Consider the following 23,575-nt stretch of genomic DNA (forward strand, 5'->3'; position numbering starts at 1 on the left):
ATTTGGACTGTGTGGGCTGCTGAAGTTTTTTCAGGCTTTTTCTCATTAAAACAAGATTGTACGGTAGACTGGCAGTGTCACTTTCTCACTCATGCTTCCCAGAGGCTTAAGTGGTCAGAATTTACCTTTTCCTTTTCTTTGTAATACCAGTTTTGTTTCATCGTTAATGGGTGTAAAATATCCTCTGGGGAGAAGCTACAGAGTTTAGAATTTTTCCTTTTTCAGAAGTCAAAAGACAATAGAGACAATAGATTATCAATTTATTTATCCTTCATTTCCCACAAAATATTTTCTCACAGATTCCCTGCACCGCTCTTACCTCCTTTTAACAAAAACTTCATGAATGATATGAAGTAAACACAACTGATAGTGGTACGGGCCTTGGCCCATCATTGCTTACCATTTAAGAGGTGTCTACTGCAGTTGGAAACTAAGTTTTGGTTCCTGTGGATATAATATCCATGGATTTTCCAAAAATAAATGACTAGCAGCTTTTTGTCTGACCATCATCTACTCACTTCTTTACTCTGACAGCTGCCTCTCCTCCTGTGGCATGAAAGGATACAGCACTAAAGGTGGAGACTGTCCTAAAGGATGTCTGGAGAGGCTACATGGAGGAAAAGAGAACCCTGGGATTGCAGGGCTGAACTGCCTATGTGCCCTGAAGATTCCCTGCAGCAGGGTTATCCTTGCAAAGCAGGGTAAGAAAGGGAGTGGATCCTGAGCTCTGAGAGCTGCTCTCAGTCCTGTGGGATTTTTCCCTCAAAGAATTGCCCAAAGAGTCTGTTTTCTAGAAAAGTCTGAATGATGGCTGGATTACAGAGCTGTTGTAGCTCAGAGATGGACGGTGCTGGCTGTAATTCCTCTGCTTGCCTTCCTGACCCATTCTCCATCCTTCCCAGCCCTGCTCTGTGCCCAAGGAGACTGACCCCTTCTGATGAGAGGGCAAGAGGAGAGAGGGGTCAGGCTTTATTCTTTGCCCTCCCTCCTTAGTAGCTGCGTCTCTGTTGATAGCTGTGATGTTCCACACCTATGGCTCCCCTCAGGGAGCTCCAGCTCTCGCCAGGCTCCAAGACCACTTTTTCTTCTCCTTCAGCCCTAGGGGAATTAATGACTTTCTGCTGGTGCCAGACTCTGGGTGCCTCAAAATCCTTCATTCATTTCCTTAACCCTGCCCACACCTCTGGAGGCAGTCCCTTTATTACAGTCTCCCCATTATACTAACAGTCTTACCTGTCGGGATAAATTCTGTTTCCTGTGGGGAACCTGGCTGTTACACCAACTGACGCTCATTTTAATATGAAATTGTTAAAAGAGATCTCGATTTTGTAGAATATATTTCTTCACAACTTCAGTCAGAGTATTGCTTAGGAGTATGGGTGTTGGGGTCATGCAGATCTGTTATTAACTGTGTGATTCTAGGTATGCTTAATCTTTCCCTCCAAGTGTCAGTTAAGTATCTCTATGTATCTCATCCAGAAAATGGAGCTAAAAACAGTATTTAATTCATTTAGCACATAAATTGTTAGGATTAAATGAGATAATGTTTATAAAGTACTTAGCCTAGCACAGCGCTTAAAAGACTGTCGATAAGTTGGAGTGCTTCTTTCTTATTACTATTTAAGTGTATTTCAATTTTCAAACTGTGATACTGCAATTTCTCTCTATTAATTGTTCAGTGTTTCTTACTTGTGAAACTAAAAGCCAAACACATTATAAAACATTATTATTAGTTTACCAATATGGACACTGAATGCTCAAGGGATTTGCACTGGTTTAAGATTAAGGACCAATACCAGAGAAAGAAGGGAGTTCAAAAGCCTTGGCCTTGGTTACTTTTAGGAAGTAGCATTGTTCCTACCAACCCCCCAAAACGACTGCCCAGCTTTTCACGCTTTTCACTCCAGGCTGTCACACACCCAGCCCTTCCTGGGTGATATGACACTTTCCCTTGTCCTTTAGTACAAAATAGAATTCCTCTGCTCATCTGCTCCACCTGAAATATACTAAATCAATTGGTATTGGTTTAATTGTGAATGACCAAAATCTCAAGACAATAGTAGCTTAAGCAACATGGAAGTTTATTCCTCCTTCACATAAAATCTGAGTGGGCAGGCCTGAGTTGGTAGGGTGCTCCATGGTGTCAAGGACTCAGGCTTGTTACTCTGCTATGCATGGCCCTTGTCCTTTTCTTTCAAGATGGAGCTCCAGCCATCACAGCCACTTTCCAAGCAGCAGGATGGAGAAAGGGGAGAAAGATAAAGGGCCTTGTGAAATAATAGAAAATATATATTGGTCTCTGCCTCCCAGGTCCAGGCACAGAGATCCTAAAACCCTTGTAATTTCCTAAGTGATAAGGGCACTAGGAGCATCTTTTGTTCTAATATTTGGCCTTTGACCCCAGTTCCTGACACAGAGCTCCTAAAGCCCTTGGAAATTTGGATGATAGGAATTTTGTTATTCTAATGAGGCAACTCTTGGTGGGCTCTTGAATAGCTTCAGGATGGGGGCTGGTAACCAGAAAGACCAATCCATGATTAGAAGCTTGGAACTTCAATCCCACCCCTATCCTCTGGGAAGGTCTGGAAAGGGGCTGATGATTGAAGTAATAATTGATCATACAAAGCCTTTATAAAAATCCCCAAAGTATCGGAGGTTTGGAGAATTTCCAGGTTGGTAAACACATCCACATGTGGGGAGGGTGACAGACCCCAACTCCACAGAGACAGAAGCTCCTGCACTCAGGACCCGTCTGGACCTCTCCTTGTCATCTGGCTGTTCATCCGTATCCTCTACCACATCCTTAATTATATAATAAACTGGTAACTGTGTTTCCCTGAGTTCTCTGAGCCATTCACAAGGAGAGAGTCATGGGAACCCCAATTATAGCCAGTCAGTCAGAAGTATAGGTGACAAGCTGAAACTTGTGATTGACATCTGAAGTGGGGGTGGGATCTGAGGCTATCTCCAGGTAGTGTCAGAGTGGAGTTAGATTGTAGGACACCCAGCCGCTGCCAGAGAGTTGCTCGATATGTTAAACCCCACACACCTGGCATCAGAAGTGAAGTGTAGTAGTAGTGTGAGAGGAAAGGAGGAACGTGGGAACTCACCTACACCAGTTCTCTCTTAAAACAAGCGTCCTAAAAGTTGCCATTCAACACTCCTGCTGTGAGCCCGTGGGCCACTAACCTCAGTTGGATGCCGCTCCTCTCCCCCACATCAGGGAGGCTGGGAAATGTCTTTATCCTGAGAAGTCAGTCATCCAGTGCAAACTTCTATAGCTATGGAAGAAATGAAGAGCAGCCACTGGGGGCAACAAGCAACCTCTGTTAAAGACGTCTTCCTCTCTACCGCTCTCATTCCTCACCACAGTCAATAGGAAAAGAAGGCAAGGAGATTTTTTTTAAAAAAGCAGTGCCATCTTGACAGTAGAAGAGGGCATTTTATAGTGGTTTTCAGCTTCTCAGAAGAGGTATGGTGTGAAACTAAAAGAAAACCAGAGGGATTTCCCCGGTGGTCCGGTGGTTAAGACTCCACGCTTCGACTGCACGGGCCACGGGTTTGCTCCCTGGCCGAGGAACTAAGATCCTGCATGCTGCTGTGGCAAGGCCAGAAAAAACAACAAAAACAAAACAGAAAGCTGTACTGTCTCATTCTGCCCTACCTTGAACTCTGCTCAGAGCCTGGTTTCCAAACATGAGCAATCAGTAGACTTTGTCTTAGACTGTTGCCACTGCCCAAACATACCAAGCAGTCAGAGCACAAATCTGGGTAAAGATAGCATTGACTGTAACTGGAATTACAGAATACATTTCATATCTGAGAGGTGGAGACAGCCTGCCACGCGGCATGCGGGACCTTAGCTCCCCAACCAGGGATGGCCCAGCCAATCATAGCACCTCATTCTCCTGGGCACAGTGATTGGTCCAGGGAAGGGCATGTGCCCCAGTCTGGGCCAATTAGAGACCTTTTCTGAGACCAGTTTGGGGCTGGAGGAGAAGGGGTCTTGCTTTTTGGAAGTATTTCAATGATGACTGCCGGCAGCCATATTTTTTTTCACTACATGAAGAACACCTGTCTGCAGTAGGAAAGAATGAAGACAATATAGACAAATGGGTAGAGGGCACAGGTGGCAACCTCCCTGCAGTTCCTCAGTCCAGTCAAACCCGAAGCTAGATCAATTTCTGGACTTCCCAGTTAGGTAATCCAATAAATCTCCTTTAATGCTTAAGCTAGTCTGAGTTGGATTTCTGTCACTTGTACAAGTCTGAACTAAAAAAAAAGTAAAAGAAAAGTTAAACAACATGCTCTTTCTATTAGAAATACACTTAATAAACTTCTATGAGTCCACAGTAAATTCAACGAGATGAATGCTTAAGCAGGTTGGTATCTAAGAAATATTCGTTAGCATACTACGGACAAATCAAAGGTGTTTAGGAGAATGTTAACGAAGTCAGTTTTGCTCATTTTTGCTGTCTTCCTTCTTACACTGGCAGTTTTTGCTTTTGAAATTGTAAGAAGAAAAACAATGAGTCAGTCAAGAGAGAAGGGACAGAGAGGTAGTAAAAGGAGGTATGGGAACAGAGTGATGGAGAAGGGAATAGTGAGAGATGGCACAGAGTATCAGAGCTCCAGCCTGGGAGTCAGGGGACCTGGGTCACAGCCCTGGCTCTGCCACTACTGCTCCATCTGCTTGGGTGAACCACTTTGACTAGTTGTAATTTCTACACCTGAGAAATAAGGAGGCCTGGAATAGAGGTGATTAAGGTCCATCTTGGCTCTAATAGTCGATCCTTCTAGTATATCCTTATTTCTAGCAGGAAAATGAAGGACGCAAGGGAGTAGGGTGCATCACTGTTGGATTCACTGCTGTCAAGAGCATGACCTCAGGTTTCCCAAGAGGTCTAGCTCAGAAGGCAGCTGTTCCAATACCCCCAAACCAGCCTCAGATCATCCCAGGCAACTGAGGCTCTGGCTTTTCCCTGGAAGGGTCAAAACTTGGTCAACAATTATTGGGCTGGGGGTAGAGGTATATCCAAGACAGAGCTCCTTGTTTATAATTCATTAAAGAATTCATCAGACGCCCTGGGCAGACAGGGCAGAACCCACCTAATTCCCTTCTTCTCTCCCCACCCTCTTCCTGCCCACTGAGGAATCCTGATCCATATTAGATCCTATCCAGAGAAGCATGCTGGAGCTCATCCAACATAGCAAGTGCAGCCTGCCCAGCAGAGACCTGAGCAAACCAGTTTCACACAGGAAAATTCAATTGCCTGCTATTGTCACAGCCAGGGAGGCAGGGGAGGAGCACTCCTACCCATCACAGCAATTTTTTTTTTTTTTTTTTTTTTGCGGTACGCGGGCCTCTCACTGTGAGGCCTCTCCCGTTGCGGAGCACAGGCTCCGGACGCGCAGGCTCAGCGGCCATGGCTCACGGGCCCAGCCGCTCCGCGGCATGTGGGATCTTCCCGGACCGGGGCACGAACCCGTGTCCCCTGCATCGGCAGGCGGACTCTCAACCACTGCGCCACCAGGGAAGCCCCCCATCACAGCAATTTAAGTAGGAGGAGAGATGAGAATGGGAAGAAGTGATGAATAAACACGGGGAAAGAAAGCTCTACAGAAGTGTTCTCCTGCTCAAAAGTTGGGGTTGAAGGGTAGTGTCTGAGAAGAAAGGAGTTTTCTTCTAGCTCTTTTAAACCGTTTTCCCCATTTCAGCCAAAATAGCCAGCAAGAAGTTTCTCAGTTCTTACAGTACTGACGAGTAAGACTTAGCACACAGCAGGTGCTTAATAAATCTTCATTGAATGAATAAATCAGTGAACGGATGGAAAAATCTGTTGGTCACCATACTGACTCTCTTTGACGAATCACAAAAATGGAATATGCTCCACGGAAGAGAAGGCATGACGAGGATGGGGCTCCTTGCAGGCTTAGCTGAGGCTAACGGTCCCCTCTCCAGACTATCCAGACAGAGTCTGATGGGTCAGATGGGTCACATCACACAGAGGTTATTTCCTTCAGTCAAGGAGCAATTACTGGGCCCTTCTTTTGGGTTCAGGACCATATAGACGTTAGTCCCTGACTTCTGAGACCTTGCAGTCTAACTGAAGAGATAGTCTTAGCCCATATAGAACAATGATATGAATCATATAAATCACTAAATAAGCGGTCTTAAGTAATGTAGGGAGAACTATAATTGCAATTAGAGTCCAAAGAAAAGAGAGATGAGTGGGGCTTGAACAGTCTAGAAAGATCCATTAAAGTGGGATTTGACCTTGACGCAGAGAACAGACAAATGTGCATTCACTTGGGGAAAACTTGGGTTAATTTTCTGGACTCTGATTCCACCCGAGTCACAATGCTGTTTTCCAGATGCATAGTCAAGTCCCCTTCCACAGTCTGCATGGCAGGCGAGGTTTTCATCACCGTTAGAGCAGAGGGGGGCTTCACAAAGAGCAGTGTAATCTGAGTGCTGATGAGGCCAACAGGTTTGATTCTGAAGACTGTTATTGCTGCCAGGCTATAACCTAGACATATAAATGTACTGCTTCCAATGTTCCATCGGGAGAATCGGCTGGGGAGCACTAATCCTAAGTGAAACCATCTTGATTACAAAGGAAGAAATGACAACACCATATTGCTTAACTGCTGAACCTTACAATGAAACACAAAGTGGCATTAACGTTCTCTGCCTGTAATGCTGCAGTTTAAGCAGTTAATCTTATTTTAGCTGAATGGCATGTTCATTACAGTAAATAAGTAGGTAATGTGTGGGATTACTGAAAGGAAAGATAAATTAAACCAGTTATGGTTATAATGTTGATTTTAACTGTCTGATTTAACTTGGTATTTTCCAAGAGTCAGATCTAATATACACTCATTTAGCAGAGATTAAGCAGATGGGACTCTTGCCCAGAAAAGGTATTATATGCAACTTAAGATGCTACTTTTAAGGGCAGCAATCCATGACACCCGATACTGGCTCTAGCCTGGAATCTTCAGTGCTTAAACTGGAGGGGTCCTGAATGGTAAGATAGCACTTCTCTCTTTCCATTAAATAGTTATGTTTTCACCATTTATGCTTTTCAAGGGCAGCTGAAGGACTTTTCTTCAAGGTCTCAAACATCCTTCTGTGTGGACCTGCTACAAAACAGTGTAGTTCAACGTATATGTGCTTTCTTCAAACAAGTGTTACCCTGACTCCAAAAACCCTTCATTGAACTACAGGTACAAGAGGAAAAAGAGATATAGTCCCTGAACTGGAAAGGATTACAATCTGGTCAGGAGAGGAGGGATAATAATCTCAAACATAAGGAACCTAGGAAACAATGTGAGAGGGTGTCTAATCAAGTGCCAAATTGCATAGTGCAATTGAGCCGTATGAAGTACTAGATACTGGGCGCTGCACTGTAGGCTCTTCATATACCTAATCTCATTTAATTTCCACAATAATCTTGTGAGGCCAGTATTATTACCTCCTATTTGTCCAAGGAAGGGGAAGTAAATTGCCTGTCCAAGGAAGGGAAAAAGCAGGAGTTTAAACCCAGGTCTAATTCTAAAGGCCTCGTTTTTTCCTTTATGACAAGCTGCTTTCTTAAATATGAAGAGTCAAGAGCAGAAGAAAATCATAAAAGATGTCATGAAAGGAGTGGAATTGGATCTGAGTCAGAATGCACCTTCAATCCAATTTAAAAACAAAAAAATTCTTTACCAGTACCCACTTGACAATCAATTTTACTTCCAGAAACAGCCTAAAGAAATAACCTTCTTTCCACATAATACAACGACCTTAAAACATTTTAACTCCAAGAATCCTCTTTTGATTTTTATGCCATTGTTATGTGTTTTCATTATATATATGTTAATCCCACAGGGCATTATTGTTGTATAGTCAATAATTATTCAGATTTATTTATCTATTTTATCCTTCTTGTGCCTTTGGGTTTCCACCTAAGTTCATTTTATTTCTGCCTGAAGAACGATCTTTAGTATTCCCTTTAATGTAGGCCTGGCTTGTGAGAATTCTCTCAGACTTTATGCCCAGATATGCCTTATTCCCCTTTCAATTTGAAGAACACATTTTTGCTGGGCATAGAATTCTAGATTGTCAGTTACTTTCTTTCAGCACTTTGAAAATACTCCGTTTACCTTCCCGCTTTCATTATTTCTCTTGAGGAACTAACAATAAGTTTAATTATTGCTCTCATGAAGGTAATGTCTTTTTTCTCTAGCTGTATGTATGTATGATTCTCTCCTTGGTTTTCATTTACTATGAATGTGACTAGGTTTTGGGTTTGTTTTAAATCCTTTTTGAGCTTCTTAATTTGTGACAATGTTTTTCACCAGTTTGGGAATATTCTCAGCTATTATCTTTTCAAAAATTGTTTCTGTTCCATTTTTCTCTCTCCTTTGCTTCAGGGACTCTAAATACACTTATATTAAATCTTCTCACGATATCCCCTATATCTCTTACACACCCCACCCCCATCTGTATTTACAAACTTTTTTCTCTGCAGGTTTCCTTCTGGAGATATTCTTCTAATTTATTCTTAATCATCTCTTCAACCATGTCTTATTGGTTATAAAACCCTTCCACTGAGTTCATTTCAGCTACTATATTTTTTGGTTTGGGATTTAGTTCCTATTTATGTTTTCCATCATTATCCACCTTGCTTTTTTTGTTTCATCTCTTTACCCATTAAACAAATTGCACAGCAATTTGCTGTCAAGAAAAAACTTGACAACAGAGAAGCAATCAATGAGCTCCAGTCCCACTTAGGATATAGAAAAACAAGAAGCTCTGCTCCAACAAACTATGTTTCTTTGGGCAGAGTACAGAAGGAAGAGTAGCAGCCAAAACAGTAAGAGGAAAAACCCGAAATTTTAACAAATGCTTAAAGACAAAGTATGGGCCAGTGTGACAGCTTAGAATCTCCAGGAGCCACAGATACAAGAAGAGTCTGCCCTCACTTGCCAGCTCTTTTCTATAGGCTTCCACTGGGTGTTCATAAGAAAAATGGGGGATAGATCAGGAAAACTGAAAGAGCCACCCTTTGGTGACACAGGCATGCAGATAACAACCATCTGCCACTGGGGTAAAGGCATGAAACCCATGTTCTTTTATACAAAGAAAGAGCCATTTGCCACTAGTGGAGTGGTACAAAGCCTTCCTGTTCCCTGGTTCCAGGAAAAGGCTGTGGTAGAGAAGGAGTTGAAGGAAAAAGCATCAGATGCTGGAGGGGGGGTAGGAAACCCACCTGTGACCAGGATCCTGCCCTAATGCAAAGCATTAGGTCTGCTGCCAGTGAGAGAGGGACAGGAAACTTACTCTCATTTAAGAACCGCCCCCCCCATTACAATGCAGAGTCTGACTGCCATGGGGAGAAGGAGGTGCACCTATAAAGCTCAAGAGCCCGGGGCCTGAGGCTGAGGCTAGTGGGGAAAACACTGCCTGCCCCAACCACAAAACTTGCTCAAAGAAACAAGCAACAGATCCCTAGAGCTAAGGGAGGGGCAGGACTTGTAGAGATTCCACTTGTAGTACAGTTGTGCAGTCTGCTGAGAGCAAGAGGGTGAAGCAGGGACACTGAGAAAAACTCCCTGGCATTCTAGGCCACTCACTAAACACAAATTAGCAGCAGTTCACCACTGGATAAATTTTAAAGCTGTGGTATATTGAAGGTTACAATATCAACAATAAAACCCAAGCCCAGATCAACTACTACTGAGAGTTACTTGGTACCCCCACACTAATGGCCCAAGAGAAGGAGAGGCGTGCCCACTGTACGTATAAATACTATTTACCTCAGTTTCTACTGTTCTTTTACATGCAATGTCTGACATTCAATCAAAAATTATAAGGGCTTCCCTGGTGGCACAGTGGTTGAGAGTCCGCCTGCCGATGCAGGGGACGCGGGTTCGTGCCCCAGTCTGGGAGTATCCCACGTGCCGTGGAGCAGCTGGGCCCGAGAGCCATGGCCACTGAGCCTGCGTGTCCGGAGCCTGTGCTCCACAGCGGGAGAGGCCACAGCGGTGAGAGGCCCGTGTACTGCAAAAAAAAAAAAAAAAAATTATAAGACACATTAAAAAGCAAGAGGAAAAAATGACAATGATCCACTGTCAAGAGATAAAGTAGTTAACAGAACTAAATCCAGAGATGATCTAGATATTGACACTATCCAACAGGAATTTAAAATAACTGTGATTAAAATGCTAAGGGATCTAGTGGAATGAGTGGACAGCATACAAAAACAGAGAATTTCAGCAGAGAGATAGAAACTATAAAAGAGTTAAATGGAAACCCTGGGAATAAAAATACAGTATCAAGAGATGAAGAATCATTTTGACAGGCTTATTAGTAGACTGGACATAGCACAAGAAAGAATCAATGAACCTGAAGTAGGTCAATAGAAATGATGCACATTGAAACATAAAAGTAAAAGAGAGTGAATAAAACAGAAGAGTGCATCCAACAGAGCTGTGGGACAATATCAAATGGTCTAACATAAATCTAATTGGAGTCCCAGAAGGAGAAGAGAGAGAGAGTACAGGACAGAAGAATATTTGATGGTATAATGGATGAGAATTTTCCAAAATTAATGATATACAACCAAAAAATCCAAGAGGCTCAGAGAATCCCAAGCAGAATAAATACAAAAAGAAACATACCAAGACACGTCATAGTAAAACTGTTGAAAATTGAAAGTTAAGAGGAAATCTTGAAGGCAGTCAGAAAATAAAAATGTTACATAGAGAAGAACAAATATAAGAATCACAGCAGACCTGTCATCAGAAAATTTGCAAGCCAGAAGGCAATAGTGATTTCTTTAAGGTACAGTTGACCCTTGAACAACATGTCTTTGAAATGTGCAGGTCTACTCACACACAGATTCTTTTTTCAACATATATACAAAAATATATGTGTAGAACATCATGTGCAAGACTTGTATTGAAGTGGATAGCCTATCCCTACATAGGCACAAGGTGAGTGATATTTAACATAACATTAATGATATTAGTTTTCTTACTGTTTTATAACTTTGCTTTCAAAGAATTATGTAACTGTACAGTATGTCTCTCTCTTTCATAATTGGAGAAACTGTGTATCAGCCTATCATCACAGGGAAGTGTTTTTTAAAAATACATAATTATGTTTCCAATACTGTATCATGAATATGACTGCAATAATGCATGCCATAAAAATTTTATGCATGCCATAAAAATTTTATAACAATTCATTCATTAGTGAGCAGGCTAGGCTACCATGAAGCAATTGTATTGATTATCCTAGGCTACCATAAAGCAATCATATAGCTGTTTCTTCATTATCAATGCATGAATTGTTATACCTGTAAATAAACTGAATTTCTTTTTCACGTTATCTCTTCATTTCTGATGTCTAGTGTTAGTAATACGTATAACATCTACAGTATTTTGCATCATGTAAGACAATATTGATGTAGGTACTGACAGACAATTCATCTTGTAAACAGATGACATAAACTTATAGTATTGATAAATACAGTACAGTACTGTAAACATATTTTTCTTCCTTATGATTTTCTTAATAACATTTTCTTTTCTGTAGCTTACTTTATTGTAAGAATACAGCATATGGACTTCCCTGGTGGCGCAGTGGTTAAGAATCCACCTGCCAATGCAGGGGACACGGATTCGAGCCCTGGTCCAGGAAGATCCCACATGCCGCAGAGCAACTAAGCCCATGCGCCACAACTACTGAGCCTGCACTCTAGAGCCCACGTGCCACAACAACTGAAGCCCACGTGCCTAGAACCCATGCTCTGAAACAAAGAGAAGCCACCACAATGAGAAATCCGCGCACCTCAACGAAGAGTAGCCTCCACTCGCCGCGACTAGAGAAAGCCTGCGTGCAGCAACAAAGACCCAATGCAGCCAATAAATAAATAAATAATAAAAATAAAATATAGCACTTTAATTTCCTTAAGCTACTTTGTTTATTTCAAAGTGCCAAAAAACTAAAGGTGTTCTGGTGCACACACATATGCTGTGAATCTAAGAATTGAGAACTATGCAAAGAACTTTTCAATATGACTTTACAAGTGAAATATTTACACACTTTACTGGTAGTGCTTAATGCTTATTTTTGAAATCTATTGCTGATGCTCCTCTAAAGAGCAATGACTCAACCAGAAAAATATTAAAGGCTGCCTTTTCTTTTGTAAAGTGCTTATTAGCAACCATATCCAAAAGCAATGGTTTTCAGAAATACATGATATTAAAAGGTGCTCAAAGAGTCACCTCTTACAGAATCAAATATGCCATTTTGTAACTTTGTACATGTAAACTGATTTTATCTGCATTAATGAAAGATTGCTTTCAATGGCCCTCAACCATATGCTTCAAATCAAGATAGTGCTATTAGCATCAGCAGCATGAACAGTAACAGCAGAATAAACTCCAGCACATTTTAAATGGATCACAGCAGACTAGAAAAACTGTAACAGCTTTTGGATATGTTGCATATCCAAGGATGAGGCTTCTCTTTCACTCTGCATATATGGTAAACATTTTAAAAAATAATAAAAACACTTTCTTGTCTCTCTATAAGAGCATTTTACAGAGTATAAAAGGATTCAGATTCTTGTACCAATTAAGCAAACTGTTTTTCTATATAAAGTAGGCTTTATATTAAAGAAAGAAAGAAGGAAAGAAAGAGAAAAGAAAGCCTATTTCCACCAAGACAGCTAGAAGGAATTAACAAGTGAAACACCTAATGCTAAAAACCTGAGGGAAAAAAATGTGAACAATTCTGAAATGAAGCTTTTTTGAAAGGTTGATATAAACATTCCAAAAAGGAATTTGTTTTCGAGTGTGAAGTATCTGACTTCATTTCAATCATATATCACTTTTATCTGATTTAAATAATTTAGAAAAAAAATAAGCATCATCTTAACTGAACTACTTTCTGTATCAGATTCTCTTTCTGACTCATGCCCCCCAGTACGAACCATTCAATACTCTTATAGTGAGCATCCCCTCAGGTCCCTGTCTATTTTCTGAATCTTAAAAGCTTTTTTTACTCCTCCTTTTTTTTCCCCCTCCAAAACTCCCCACATATCCCAAGAGAAAATTTCTATTAAAAAATCATAATTTAAATACATTGTGACAATGTTACATTTGATTTAAAGTGGTAATAAATTATAAATTGCCAAATAATATAATTCACAATGCAAATCCCTGGTATAAAAAGAATCCATCTTGCCCTGAATATAATAAAGCAGTCCAGTGATTTCAAATTACTTATGCAATAAAGGCAAAAATAAGGTGTAAAACACTATTTATAAAAGTTAAGTAAGAAACCAGTTACCATAAATCTTTTTACAAAGATAAATGTAATGGGCCTTTCCATTTCTAAAAATTTTGGGGGAGGTTTATAACTAGTAGTTTCAAAAATGACTTTAAGGAAACCAGAGATTGAATTACATATTATTTGTAATATATGACATATTAAATATATGTGACAATAATACTGCAATGGTGAGAAACTTAAATTAATCTTTGGACTTGCTACTTTTCGGCAAGTAAATTTTTTTCAAAGTCTTTGCTATAACTGATTAATTTTTAAATGTTAGTTCTCAAAAACTTTGCTACTAGAGATACTATGTTAACTAAGGAGATACTGGAAGTCTCAAATAGTAACAATATGCCTACAAAATAAAACAAGATTGTTCTTGCATCTTTTGTTATTATAACAAATACACTTTAAAATAGACAACATTGCTATGCCTGTAAATTAAAAATACCCAAACCTTTAAAAAGGGGGTGGAACAGGAAAGAAAAATTGAAAATTCATATTTAAAAATAAATCTGAAGTCCTTGCATTTCTTAAGAACTTGACTTGTCAAATCATGGTTTATCTTCTTTTGGACCAAGCTGTGTCTTCCACCATTCATCCATGGGATATGATGTCAATTCTCCATTCTGTAGGTTTCAGTGTGAATTTTCTTGAATGTTTGCAAAGCTGGTACTGGACTTGAGACGTTTGGCTAAATAAATCAAAAGTATTATATTTTAACTTAAATTTAATTCTCTAAACATAATTATTCATTATTTTATGTAAACTATAGTATTCATCTATTAATTCTATGTTTGAATCTGAATAGATTCAATCTTATAAGAATTAAACCTAAATCTATTTTTTTCTACCAACCTCAAAAGATATAACTTTGCTAGAAGCTGCACATGATTTTGTTAGAAGCAGTGCCAAATAAAACAGATGTAATTTATATCATCCTGAACAATACAGTCTTAAATATGTAATAAAAATGAAAGTACTCTACTTTAAAAATGGAAGTGCTGTAAAGTATAATAATAAAATTATATATTTGAAAGTCTAATCTAGAAATCCAAATCTAAATTTCTCTTAAAAGAATTCAGTAAAAGAACTCTGTAATGTTTAAAAAAAAAACAAACATTCAAATGGCTTACAAAGAAAAGTGAGTTGGATATTACACACATGTGCACAAACATATATGGCAGCTAATAAAATATGTACAATCAGTTTTGATCATGATGCTAAAGGGACTGAGTCATTAGAGTTAATAAAGAAAATCATGGCTATTTGGCTTGGTAATATGTTTTGTTCTTCAGTTAAACATGAATGTTTCTCATGTTCCAGAAATTTAAAAACAACCATGCCATAGTGAAAGTATCTTACATTGGATAACTAGGAATCTCTCTACTTCAGAGGTTCTCAACACTAGAATACAGGTTATGATTTAGAAGGTCTACAATGGGATTCAGACATTTAACTTTTGTTTTTGTGTTTTGAAAGCTCTGCAGACAATTCTGATATGTGGCCAAGGATGAGAACCACTGTTCTAGTTTCTATCAGGGTCTCCCCTGACAACTGTAAGTAGAAGATGACAACATGGCTTCCTGGACCAGTGCATTGTTTCAGCCTAAACTTAAAAAGCAACTTAAACTAAAAAACAGCCTAAACTGAAAGTCTACTTCTTAAGCCTTCAGTGGATCTGGGAAGCAAACTAAATCAAAAGGGTTTTTTGTTTTAAATGTTGTTTAAAACTATTAAAAGTAGTCTAGTTTCTAATTACCAAATTCATTAAACTAACCAGGTAGCAATACCAGTGAGTACGTATAACTACAACTTCCTTGCTTCCTTATTCTCTGATAAATCCTTACATCCTCCAAAATTCTACTCCAGGGATCTTCTAATGGTGAATTCCAACACCCCAAATGCAGAGTTCGTCTTCTATGCCTCTGTGGTCCAACCACACTGTATGCACTTCTACTACATTTGTTGTAATGATTGGATTATGGTCGGTATGTTCTTTGAGGGCATCTATTGTGCTTTGTTCCTTTTTAAATCCCTAATTCCTACCATAGGACTTGATGAATGGAAGCATATAAAATGGTAGCATAAAGAAAAGTAAATTAAAATTTCTATGCGGTATCAGCACAAGAACTATTTGCTTACACTAGCATTTCCTTAAGTTCATCATTTAATTCGTAAACAATGCTTCTATGAAACATTAATAGGTATTATGCAAAGGTCCTATTGTCAAGTTTGGGGGATGTAATCTCAGAGGCCTTAATTTATATTCAGGTACATTATGAAGCTCATGAAAAGGAATTTCACAGGACTAGTATTTTAAGGAACTCACTCTAGGAGTTGCTCACATTAAGTACAATGTTCTTTTATTCAACAAATATTTTTGAGTATCTACTATGGGCCAGGTACTTTCTAGATGCTGGTGATATAGTGGTGAGCAACATAAACAAAATCCTTTTTCTGATGGAACTCACAATTGAGTCAGGGTAGACAAAAAATTAGGTAGAAAATAAGTGGAAAAGTTAATTGGAATAGACTAAATAGTGATTAAATGCTATTAAAGAAAGATGATACAGAAGAATTTTAAAAAGGGTGTATTCTTAGGTTGGGGGGGGTCATAAAAGTTCTCTTTGTGTCAGTAACCTTTGACCTAAGACCTGGATGACAAGGAGCCAGTCAAGGAAAGCAGGGAGGGAAAAATACAAGAACCTCAGAAAGAGGGCAGTGTGAATGAGCTTGGTGTTTGAGAGGAGCAGAAAGAAGGCCGGACTGCCTACATACAGCATCATGAGAAAGGAGAGGGGTAGACACAGGAGTTTACGAAGGCAGATGGGGACCAGGTCACATGCAGCTTGGAGAGCAGACCTTGGAATAAGTGTGTATTTTATTCTAGGTGCGACGGGTACACGGGAAGGGTTTCAAATGGGAGAGGAGCACGTGGTAAAATTTGTGTTTAAAAATTTACTCTAGCCACTATACGGACAATGGATTGTAGTGGGTCAAGAAGTAGAAGTAGGGATACCAGTTAAGGGACCTCTGCCTTAGTGCTGGTAAGAGACGGTGATGGCCTGGGCTAAGGTATTACCAGTGGGGATAGAGAAAAGATAATTTAAGATATATTTTTGGAAATAGAGCTGGCAGTACTTGCTGATGAATTGAATAGGGGTAGGGGAGGGAATAAGGGAATGGGGAAAGAAAAGAAAAGAAAAAGTTAAGAAATTGAAAGATATTAAAAGGATTTGTGGCTTATACAAGCAGATAGATGGTAATGACTTTTATTGTGAAAACAAACGAACAAAAACACTGATCAGAAGTACTATATATCTTCTGTAGAGTTAAACAGATTTGCAAAGCAAATAAGATGCTAAACTTTAAAAGTACACCAAGTCCTGAAAAATAAAGTTTCTCAACAGTGAGGTCCCTGCAATATTTTGTTATTACCCTAAAGAAGCACTTTTAGGCCCGAGTTATTACATATTTACAGAATGCTGGCAATCTTCAAAATACTTTACTAAATACACCCATGATAAAGACTCTCTCCTCTAGTAGCTAGCTTTTTGAGGTGACATTACAAATTCAATGTAAACTGATCTACAAGCAATCTGTTTTTTTTTTAAGTTAGATATATTAGACGTGAAGTTAGATAAATCATGAAAAAATGCCAGAAAGAAATTTATAAGGGAAAGAATTTTTATATCATAGGTTCCTAAACTAGGAATAATATTTAAGAGAAAAAAAGCCTGACTTTTTTTCTCCTGAAAATATTCTTTTTTAAAAAAACTAAAATTACTAAGGGATAAGCCCATACTTTCATTCTGATAATAAACAAGAAACCTATGAGATTTGGAGGTCACTTTTCTTTGGCTAGTTGGGACCTTCTAGTTAGTGTTTTTTTCTGCTCTGCCCTATTTGATGGGGAGAAAGGAAAGGAATGAACACATACTGAGCACATGCTATATGTCAAGTAACTTTCTTGCAACTACAATTCCAATTTGTTCATAAACAAATTGTCTGTGTGTAAGCTACAGTTTCTCCCTGCCTGCTACTTGTTTGGTGGTTCTGTCATGGGTGGTTCTGCCAATGGGCCTAAGAGCTCTCTACTATTTATCTCCCTATTATGGCCATTTCAGGTCTGCAAAGCCTTTGTTGCTATTCCTTTGTTGTTGTCAACCTTATTCCAGGGAATCTAGCCTTCTCAATTAAAGCTTCTGAAACATACTGTATGTCAAAGTTTGATTATAAAGTCACTTAACTTACACATCTCTTCTGGTAGTGAGCACAGTTGTAAAATTTGAAGAAGAGAGCTGTTTTAGGCTAATATACTTTGAGTTCTCAGAGTATATATTATTTCTAAAACAGGCTTAGATTTTTTTAAATACAGGTTTTTAATCTAAGTAAATAAACAACCATAAAAAGAAACTTACGTAGAATGAGTTTGCGTTTCTTTTGCTCTGAGTGAAGAAAACTACTAAGGTAGAAGACAACAGGTAGAAAGAGAATGAACACAGAAACAGCAATTACAGGCACTGTGTCACTGCAAGGGACTGAACAGTTGAAAGTTCGACTCCAAAGTTTTCGAGTAATATTCATCTGAAACAATAACAGATAATGTTACTCTATTTTATATTTAATTTGTCTTCAATTTCATAAAATTATTTTGTCAGTAACAAGAACCCCAAATTTAGACTAAATACACATCCCTAAAAAATCTATTAATGGTTGAGGACAATTTCTTCTGTCAGGGAAATAAGCTGGTTCACGATTAGTCATTGTATAAATTTATATCCATACAGAAATTTCATATTGTAAATTCATAATACTGTCCAAAGAATGTCAGCTTTTCACAGACTTCAAACACAGAACTTGTATCAATAGAAATATACTGTGCTTCATTCATTAAAAAAGATTTAAAAGGGTAACTATGTGAGGTGATGAATGTCAATAATTAGACTCTGGGAATCCTTTTGCAATATGTATGTATATCAAATCATCACACTGTACACTTTAAATATATTATAATTTTATTTGTCAAGTACACCTCAATAAAACTGGGGGGGAGGGGAAGTCTCACAAAACAAACAAACAAAATATTTTCTTTCATATGTTACCTACGTAATCTCACTGAGCTTGTTGTAATATTTTTAGAACGGAGATAAAAATATCAGCTTTATAGGGCTTCTCTTCAAGAGATGATATCTATGAAATGCTTAATAGCTTATCTAAGATATTATGAAAGATTCATACTCACAGCAAATAATTTTTTAAGTATATAATATCTAATGAGTCATGGAAACTTTATTAGACAATACTAATATCTTATTTAGCCCCTAGATACACTTAGGGGCTGCAGTACCTCACTTTCATTGAGCTCATGATTTCTGTCAAACAGGCTAAATGATGTAAGGAAACTATCAAATTTAGCATTTAAAACTGTTCTTGCCTGGATTTTGTTTAATTGAGATATGGTTTACAAATGGTGCACTGTACATCTGTTGTAATTTTTGCTTATTGCAAGATGGATGTTCTAAAATAGGTTGGTCATGTTGATTTCCTGTGTAATCCAACTTGTGTCATAGAACCAGTATTCATTTTTCTTTATTTTAAAAAAAATAAAGAGACTATTATTCTTTAAAAAGATGTTATTATTTATTGGGAACCTACTAGAAGCCAGGTACTACTCTAAACATTAGTAACAGGGCAGTAACAAACAAAAATCCCCATGGTGTATCCATTTTAAGTGCTTTTTACCATTCTGAATATTACAGATCCACTATGTTCACTCTGAGCTGCTATAATTCACACTCATCATTCTCAAACATTAAGTTTACCAACTTTGACCACAAGTTCTCTGCTTTTTGACAATAAATTTTCAGTTTCCTCTAATGCCTCAATAGTCAGGCATCGTATTCCCATAAAAAGGCATGATTGCCATCTAGTGGTGCTCCATGTAAAGGCAGGCTATTCAACGGAGGAAAAAAGAGTTTTTTTTGACTATTCATTCAATCAGTACATGTTACTAAGGGCCCACTATTTGGTAGGCGCTGTTCTAGATACCGAACAGTGAACAAAAAAGGACAATGATGTCCTTGTCTTCATATGGCTTATATTTTAGTAAGGGGAGAAAGACTACAAATAAGTAAACAAAACTTTTCAGATGGTAATAGATATAAAGAAATAAAGCAACAGGATAGGAAGTAACTGAGGAACGGCTTCAGAAACATATTGTAGCAAAACCTGGAGACTTCTTGAATTAGCAACAAGTGCACAAGAAACTGAAATGAAAACATTTAACAATATACCCACACCTCTGAAAATGACACACATTATCAAACTTAAAAAAACAAGTATAAATGGAGTATAATCTATAAAAATATTAAATCACTATGTTGTATACCTGAAACTAATATAATATTGTAAATCAACTATACTTTAATAAAAAGAAGTCAAATATACCAAATTATCAACTTACTTATGAAGTATCTGATTAATTTCCATTTTAGTTTGACACATCAGGATATTCTAAAACTTTACTACTTAGCAACTAGTTATTTCTGGTTGAAGACACCATATGCAAATTCCAATAATAATACCGAAGGCACATTCAACAACACTGCAGAACACGTGTTGTATCAGGAGCAAAGTACTTACTGCATCTTCCACATCAATGCATAAGTGCGTTCCAGATTCAGCCTTATTTTCAAGTTCATTCATTTTTTGCATTTCACTGTACAGACTACTCAGAGTTTTATATGCGTCATGACAGTTTTTGCATACTTCTGAATAATTTCTTAACTGAAGAAGACTGTGTGCGCTCCCCTAAAATGTCAAAGGCACATAAAATACACGCAATAAACATTACATTTTTAAAACTTATTTGCCCTCCTGGAGGAAATAATAGAATATGTTAAAGTGCTGAGCTGTGGTGTGGGGCAGGTTGCTAAACCACTCTGAGCCTCGGTTTTATCTATAAAATAGGGATACCCTTACCTGTATTACAGGTCCCAAGGAATAGAGACTGGTATGTAGCACACAGCAAAATATTTGGTACTTTCTAGTCGCCCCTGAATTTTGAAAACCACTGCACTAGCCACTGTTAACTGAGGGCAACACTAGCTCATATACCAAATTATTGATACCTAAATACCAAAAATTTACTAAGTTATCTTGTCATTTATACATCTGCCCTTATCTATCCTACAATCACCAAATAAATAAAGTATACCCTTGCCTGTGCTGACTTGAACCCTGAAGTCTGCCTTATTGAGACAGAGAAGACTTTATAATGAGTTAGGAAAAGGCACCCAAACTACATCCCTCCCCCAGCCCTCTTACCCCAATGCTTTTAATCCAGGCCTTTCAAGTCAACAAAAAGGGACTAATACCAATGAATCGTATAACCTAAAATATAACCTCAGGTACTGGATATAAGACATTATGTTAGTGACTCTCAATCTTTTCCACTTCTGGGACTGACGCTTGTATTTCAAGAACAAGTTTGCTAAACAGTCAATTCACACTTTTGTTTTCTATTCCCTTTATTCTTTACCTTATAGCCTGGAGAAATAATATTAACTGACTATCAGAATGAAAGAGAAAAGGAAAAATTAAAGGAATTAAGCTGATGTAGCCCCTACAACATTACCCTTACTATCTACTTGACAGAGAAACTCAAGACTCTCTTTAGTTCTGCCACAAGAAATAGCCTGTTTTTCACAGAACAATTGTACATTCAGCTAAATGTGTTTGATCAAAAATGGAGCACAAAAAAAAAAAATAAAAAAAAAATGGAGCACAGTACCTTGATGGGGGAGTATAATTTAGTCATTTATATTAAAACTTAAAATGTACATATCATTTGACATTGCAATTTCACTTCTAGGAATCTACCAGACAGATAAAGATACAAATACCTGCAAAAGACTATCCATATTTGTGATAGTAAAATACTGAACCAAACGAAATTCTCCATTGATACAGGGACTGACTGACTAAATGGTGGCATAGTCAAACAACAAAAAGCCCTGCAATGTTTAAAGCAAATGAGAAAGTAGGATTCTGGGAAAATGATGACATCAGCATGTGCCATTCCTGATTTCTTTTCTGAAGAGACTCAAGAACAGAAGAGTAAACCCAGGCCCTTGATAGCACTGTTAATTATAGAGGCATGACATGCACATTTCATCACAGGAAGGTTGTATGACAGCTGTCATACCACTCCCAGAGAAACTAGCCGGAACCACAGTCCCTTGTGACCCTCTATCCCCTGCAACCACCTACTGTCCTCTGGAGATGCGAGGGGCTGGAATAATAGCCCCACCCTATCTGCGGGACCACCCACAAAAAGCAGTCTCCACAGTCACCCAGACAGTCCAGGTTCCCAGAGAAGCCACCTGCAAACACATACTACATAAGGTGGAGCTGGTCTGGAACCTAAACCCACATCTCTGCCTCATCACTGAGCCAGAAGGCACTGCCACAGCCAATACCATTAATTTCACTGCTACCACCTATCTCTTTAGCTGGTTCTCCTCCCTTTTCAAACACACACACACACACACACACACACACACACACACACAACCTATAAAACACTGGCATTGCCCAGAACTCAGTCCTTGGGGCCTCTTCATCATCTCTATCTACACTCACTCACATCCAAGTCTCCAGGCTTGATACCATCTGTACCTGATGACTCTCAAATCTACAGCTCCAGCTCATACCTCTCCCCTGATAATAAACAACCTAACTAATTAGTTAATTAACTTTTAAAAACCATTCAATTTAAGGAAATAGAAAAATGACAAAACCAAAAGAATATAGGAGGAATTAATAAATGCAAAAGCATAACTTAACACATTAAGAAAAATAAAACAGAAACTGATAAAGCCAAAGGTGGGTTTTCAAAAAGATCAATAAATATAAATGTATCTTCAACAAGCCTAAAGAAAATTCAAGGGAAAAAAGGACTCACAAGCATAGCATTTGGAAATAGAAAGGAAATGTAGCTATATATATGATAGAAATTTTAAGGAGTAACCAATTACTAAATGCAATGCATTATCCTGGAATGAATCCTGAAACAGAAAAGGACATTAGTAGAAAAACTGGTGAAATCAGAATGAAGTCTGGCATTTAGTTAATAGTTATATACCAATGTTCATTTCTTATTTTTGACTAATGTACCTTGGTAACATAAGGTGAACATTAGGGGAAACTAGGTCAGGGATATACAGGAATTCTCTGTATTAGCTTTGCAACTTTTCTGTAAGTCTAAAATTATTCCAAAAAAAAAAAAAAACATTTAAAAATAGGCAGTTAAAATCTGTAGTGGGGCCTTTTTGTCCGACATCTTAGGGAGGTGAGGTGATAGCAGTTGCTCTCCCGGCTTCGCTATGCCGCCCAAGGATGACAAGAAGAAGAAAGATGCCGGAAAGTCGGCCAAGAAAGACAAAGACCCAGTGAACAAATCTGGGGGCAAGGCCAAAAAGAAGAAGTGGTCCAAAGGCAAAGTTCGGGACAAGCTCAATAACCTAGTCTTGTTTGACAAAGCAACGTATGACAAACTCTGTAAAGAAGTTCCCAACTATAAGCTTATAACTCCAGCTGTCGTCTCTGAGAGACTGAAGATTCGTGGCTCCCTGGCCAGGGCAGCCCTGCAGGAGCTGCTTAGTAAAGGACTTATTAAACTGGTTTCAAAGCACAGAGCTCAAGTAATTTACACCAGAAATACCAAGGGTGGAGATGCTCCAGCTGCTGGTGAAGATGCATGAACAGGTCCCACCAGCTGTATATTTTGAAAAATAAAGCTTTATTAAATCAAAAAAAAAAAATCTGTAGTGGGGGAAGAAAAGATATCGTTCATAAGGGCACCAAACACTATGTAATACCTTGAAATAGACTTAAGAAATGTATAAACCTATAGGAAATTTAAATAAATAAGTAAAACTGTGCTAGAGAACATTAAAAAATAAAGAATAATGGTGGTTACCAGGGGCTAGAGAAGGAGGAAATGGGGAGTTATTACTTAATGTGTACTGAGTTTCAGTTTGAGAAGATGAAACATTCTGGAGATGGATGGTGGTAGAGTTGTACAACAATGTGAGTGTACTTAATGCCACTGAACTGTACACTTAAAAGTTGTAATGTGGTAAATTTTATATTCTATTTTACTGAAATAAAAAATAGTGAATATATACTGTACTCCTAGATAGGAAAGCTTAATATCATAACAGGTCAATT

General features: G+C 38.4%; 2 protein-coding genes across 6 annotated transcripts in view; one reads left to right on the top strand and one right to left on the bottom strand.

Annotated features, from left to right (window-relative positions):
- OSTM1 (osteoclastogenesis associated transmembrane protein 1) overlaps nt 1-23,575 on the bottom strand; it is a 75,079-nt gene that overhangs the window by 24,189 nt on the left and 27,315 nt on the right. For 2 of the 5 annotated variants that reach the window (XR_016395160.1, XR_016395159.1), the window contains exons 4-7: nt 19,985-20,152; nt 17,761-17,926; nt 13,794-14,030; nt 1-10,051 (exon numbers count right to left, since the gene is read on the bottom strand). The exon at nt 1-10,051 is cut by the window's left edge. Coding sequence is in view for 2 of the 5 variants with exons in the window: in XM_030760308.2 (XP_030616168.2) it covers nt 13,975-14,030; nt 17,761-17,926; nt 19,985-20,152 (390 nt within the window). In the remaining 3 variants the exon portion in view is untranslated. Of the gene's footprint in view, nt 10,052-11,935; nt 14,031-17,760; nt 17,927-19,984; nt 20,153-23,575 lie in introns of those variants that run through there. The other 3 variants (XR_016395161.1, XM_030760308.2, XM_089921906.1) reach the window with 3 other exon arrangements.
- LOC111164306 (small ribosomal subunit protein eS25) lies at nt 22,652-23,169 on the top strand. The gene has a single exon (XM_022553847.3). The coding sequence runs from the start codon at nt 22,729-22,731 to the stop codon at nt 23,104-23,106; it is 378 nt and encodes a 125-aa protein (XP_022409555.1). The 5' UTR covers nt 22,652-22,728; the 3' UTR covers nt 23,107-23,169.

The sequence above is a fragment of the Delphinapterus leucas genome, chromosome 12, assembly GCF_059928025.1.
Source record: "Delphinapterus leucas isolate spDelLeu-1000000601 "Yukka" chromosome 12, BTC_Dleu_Yukka2, whole genome shotgun sequence".
In the NCBI taxonomy this organism is placed as follows: Eukaryota; Metazoa; Chordata; class Mammalia; order Artiodactyla; family Monodontidae; genus Delphinapterus; species Delphinapterus leucas.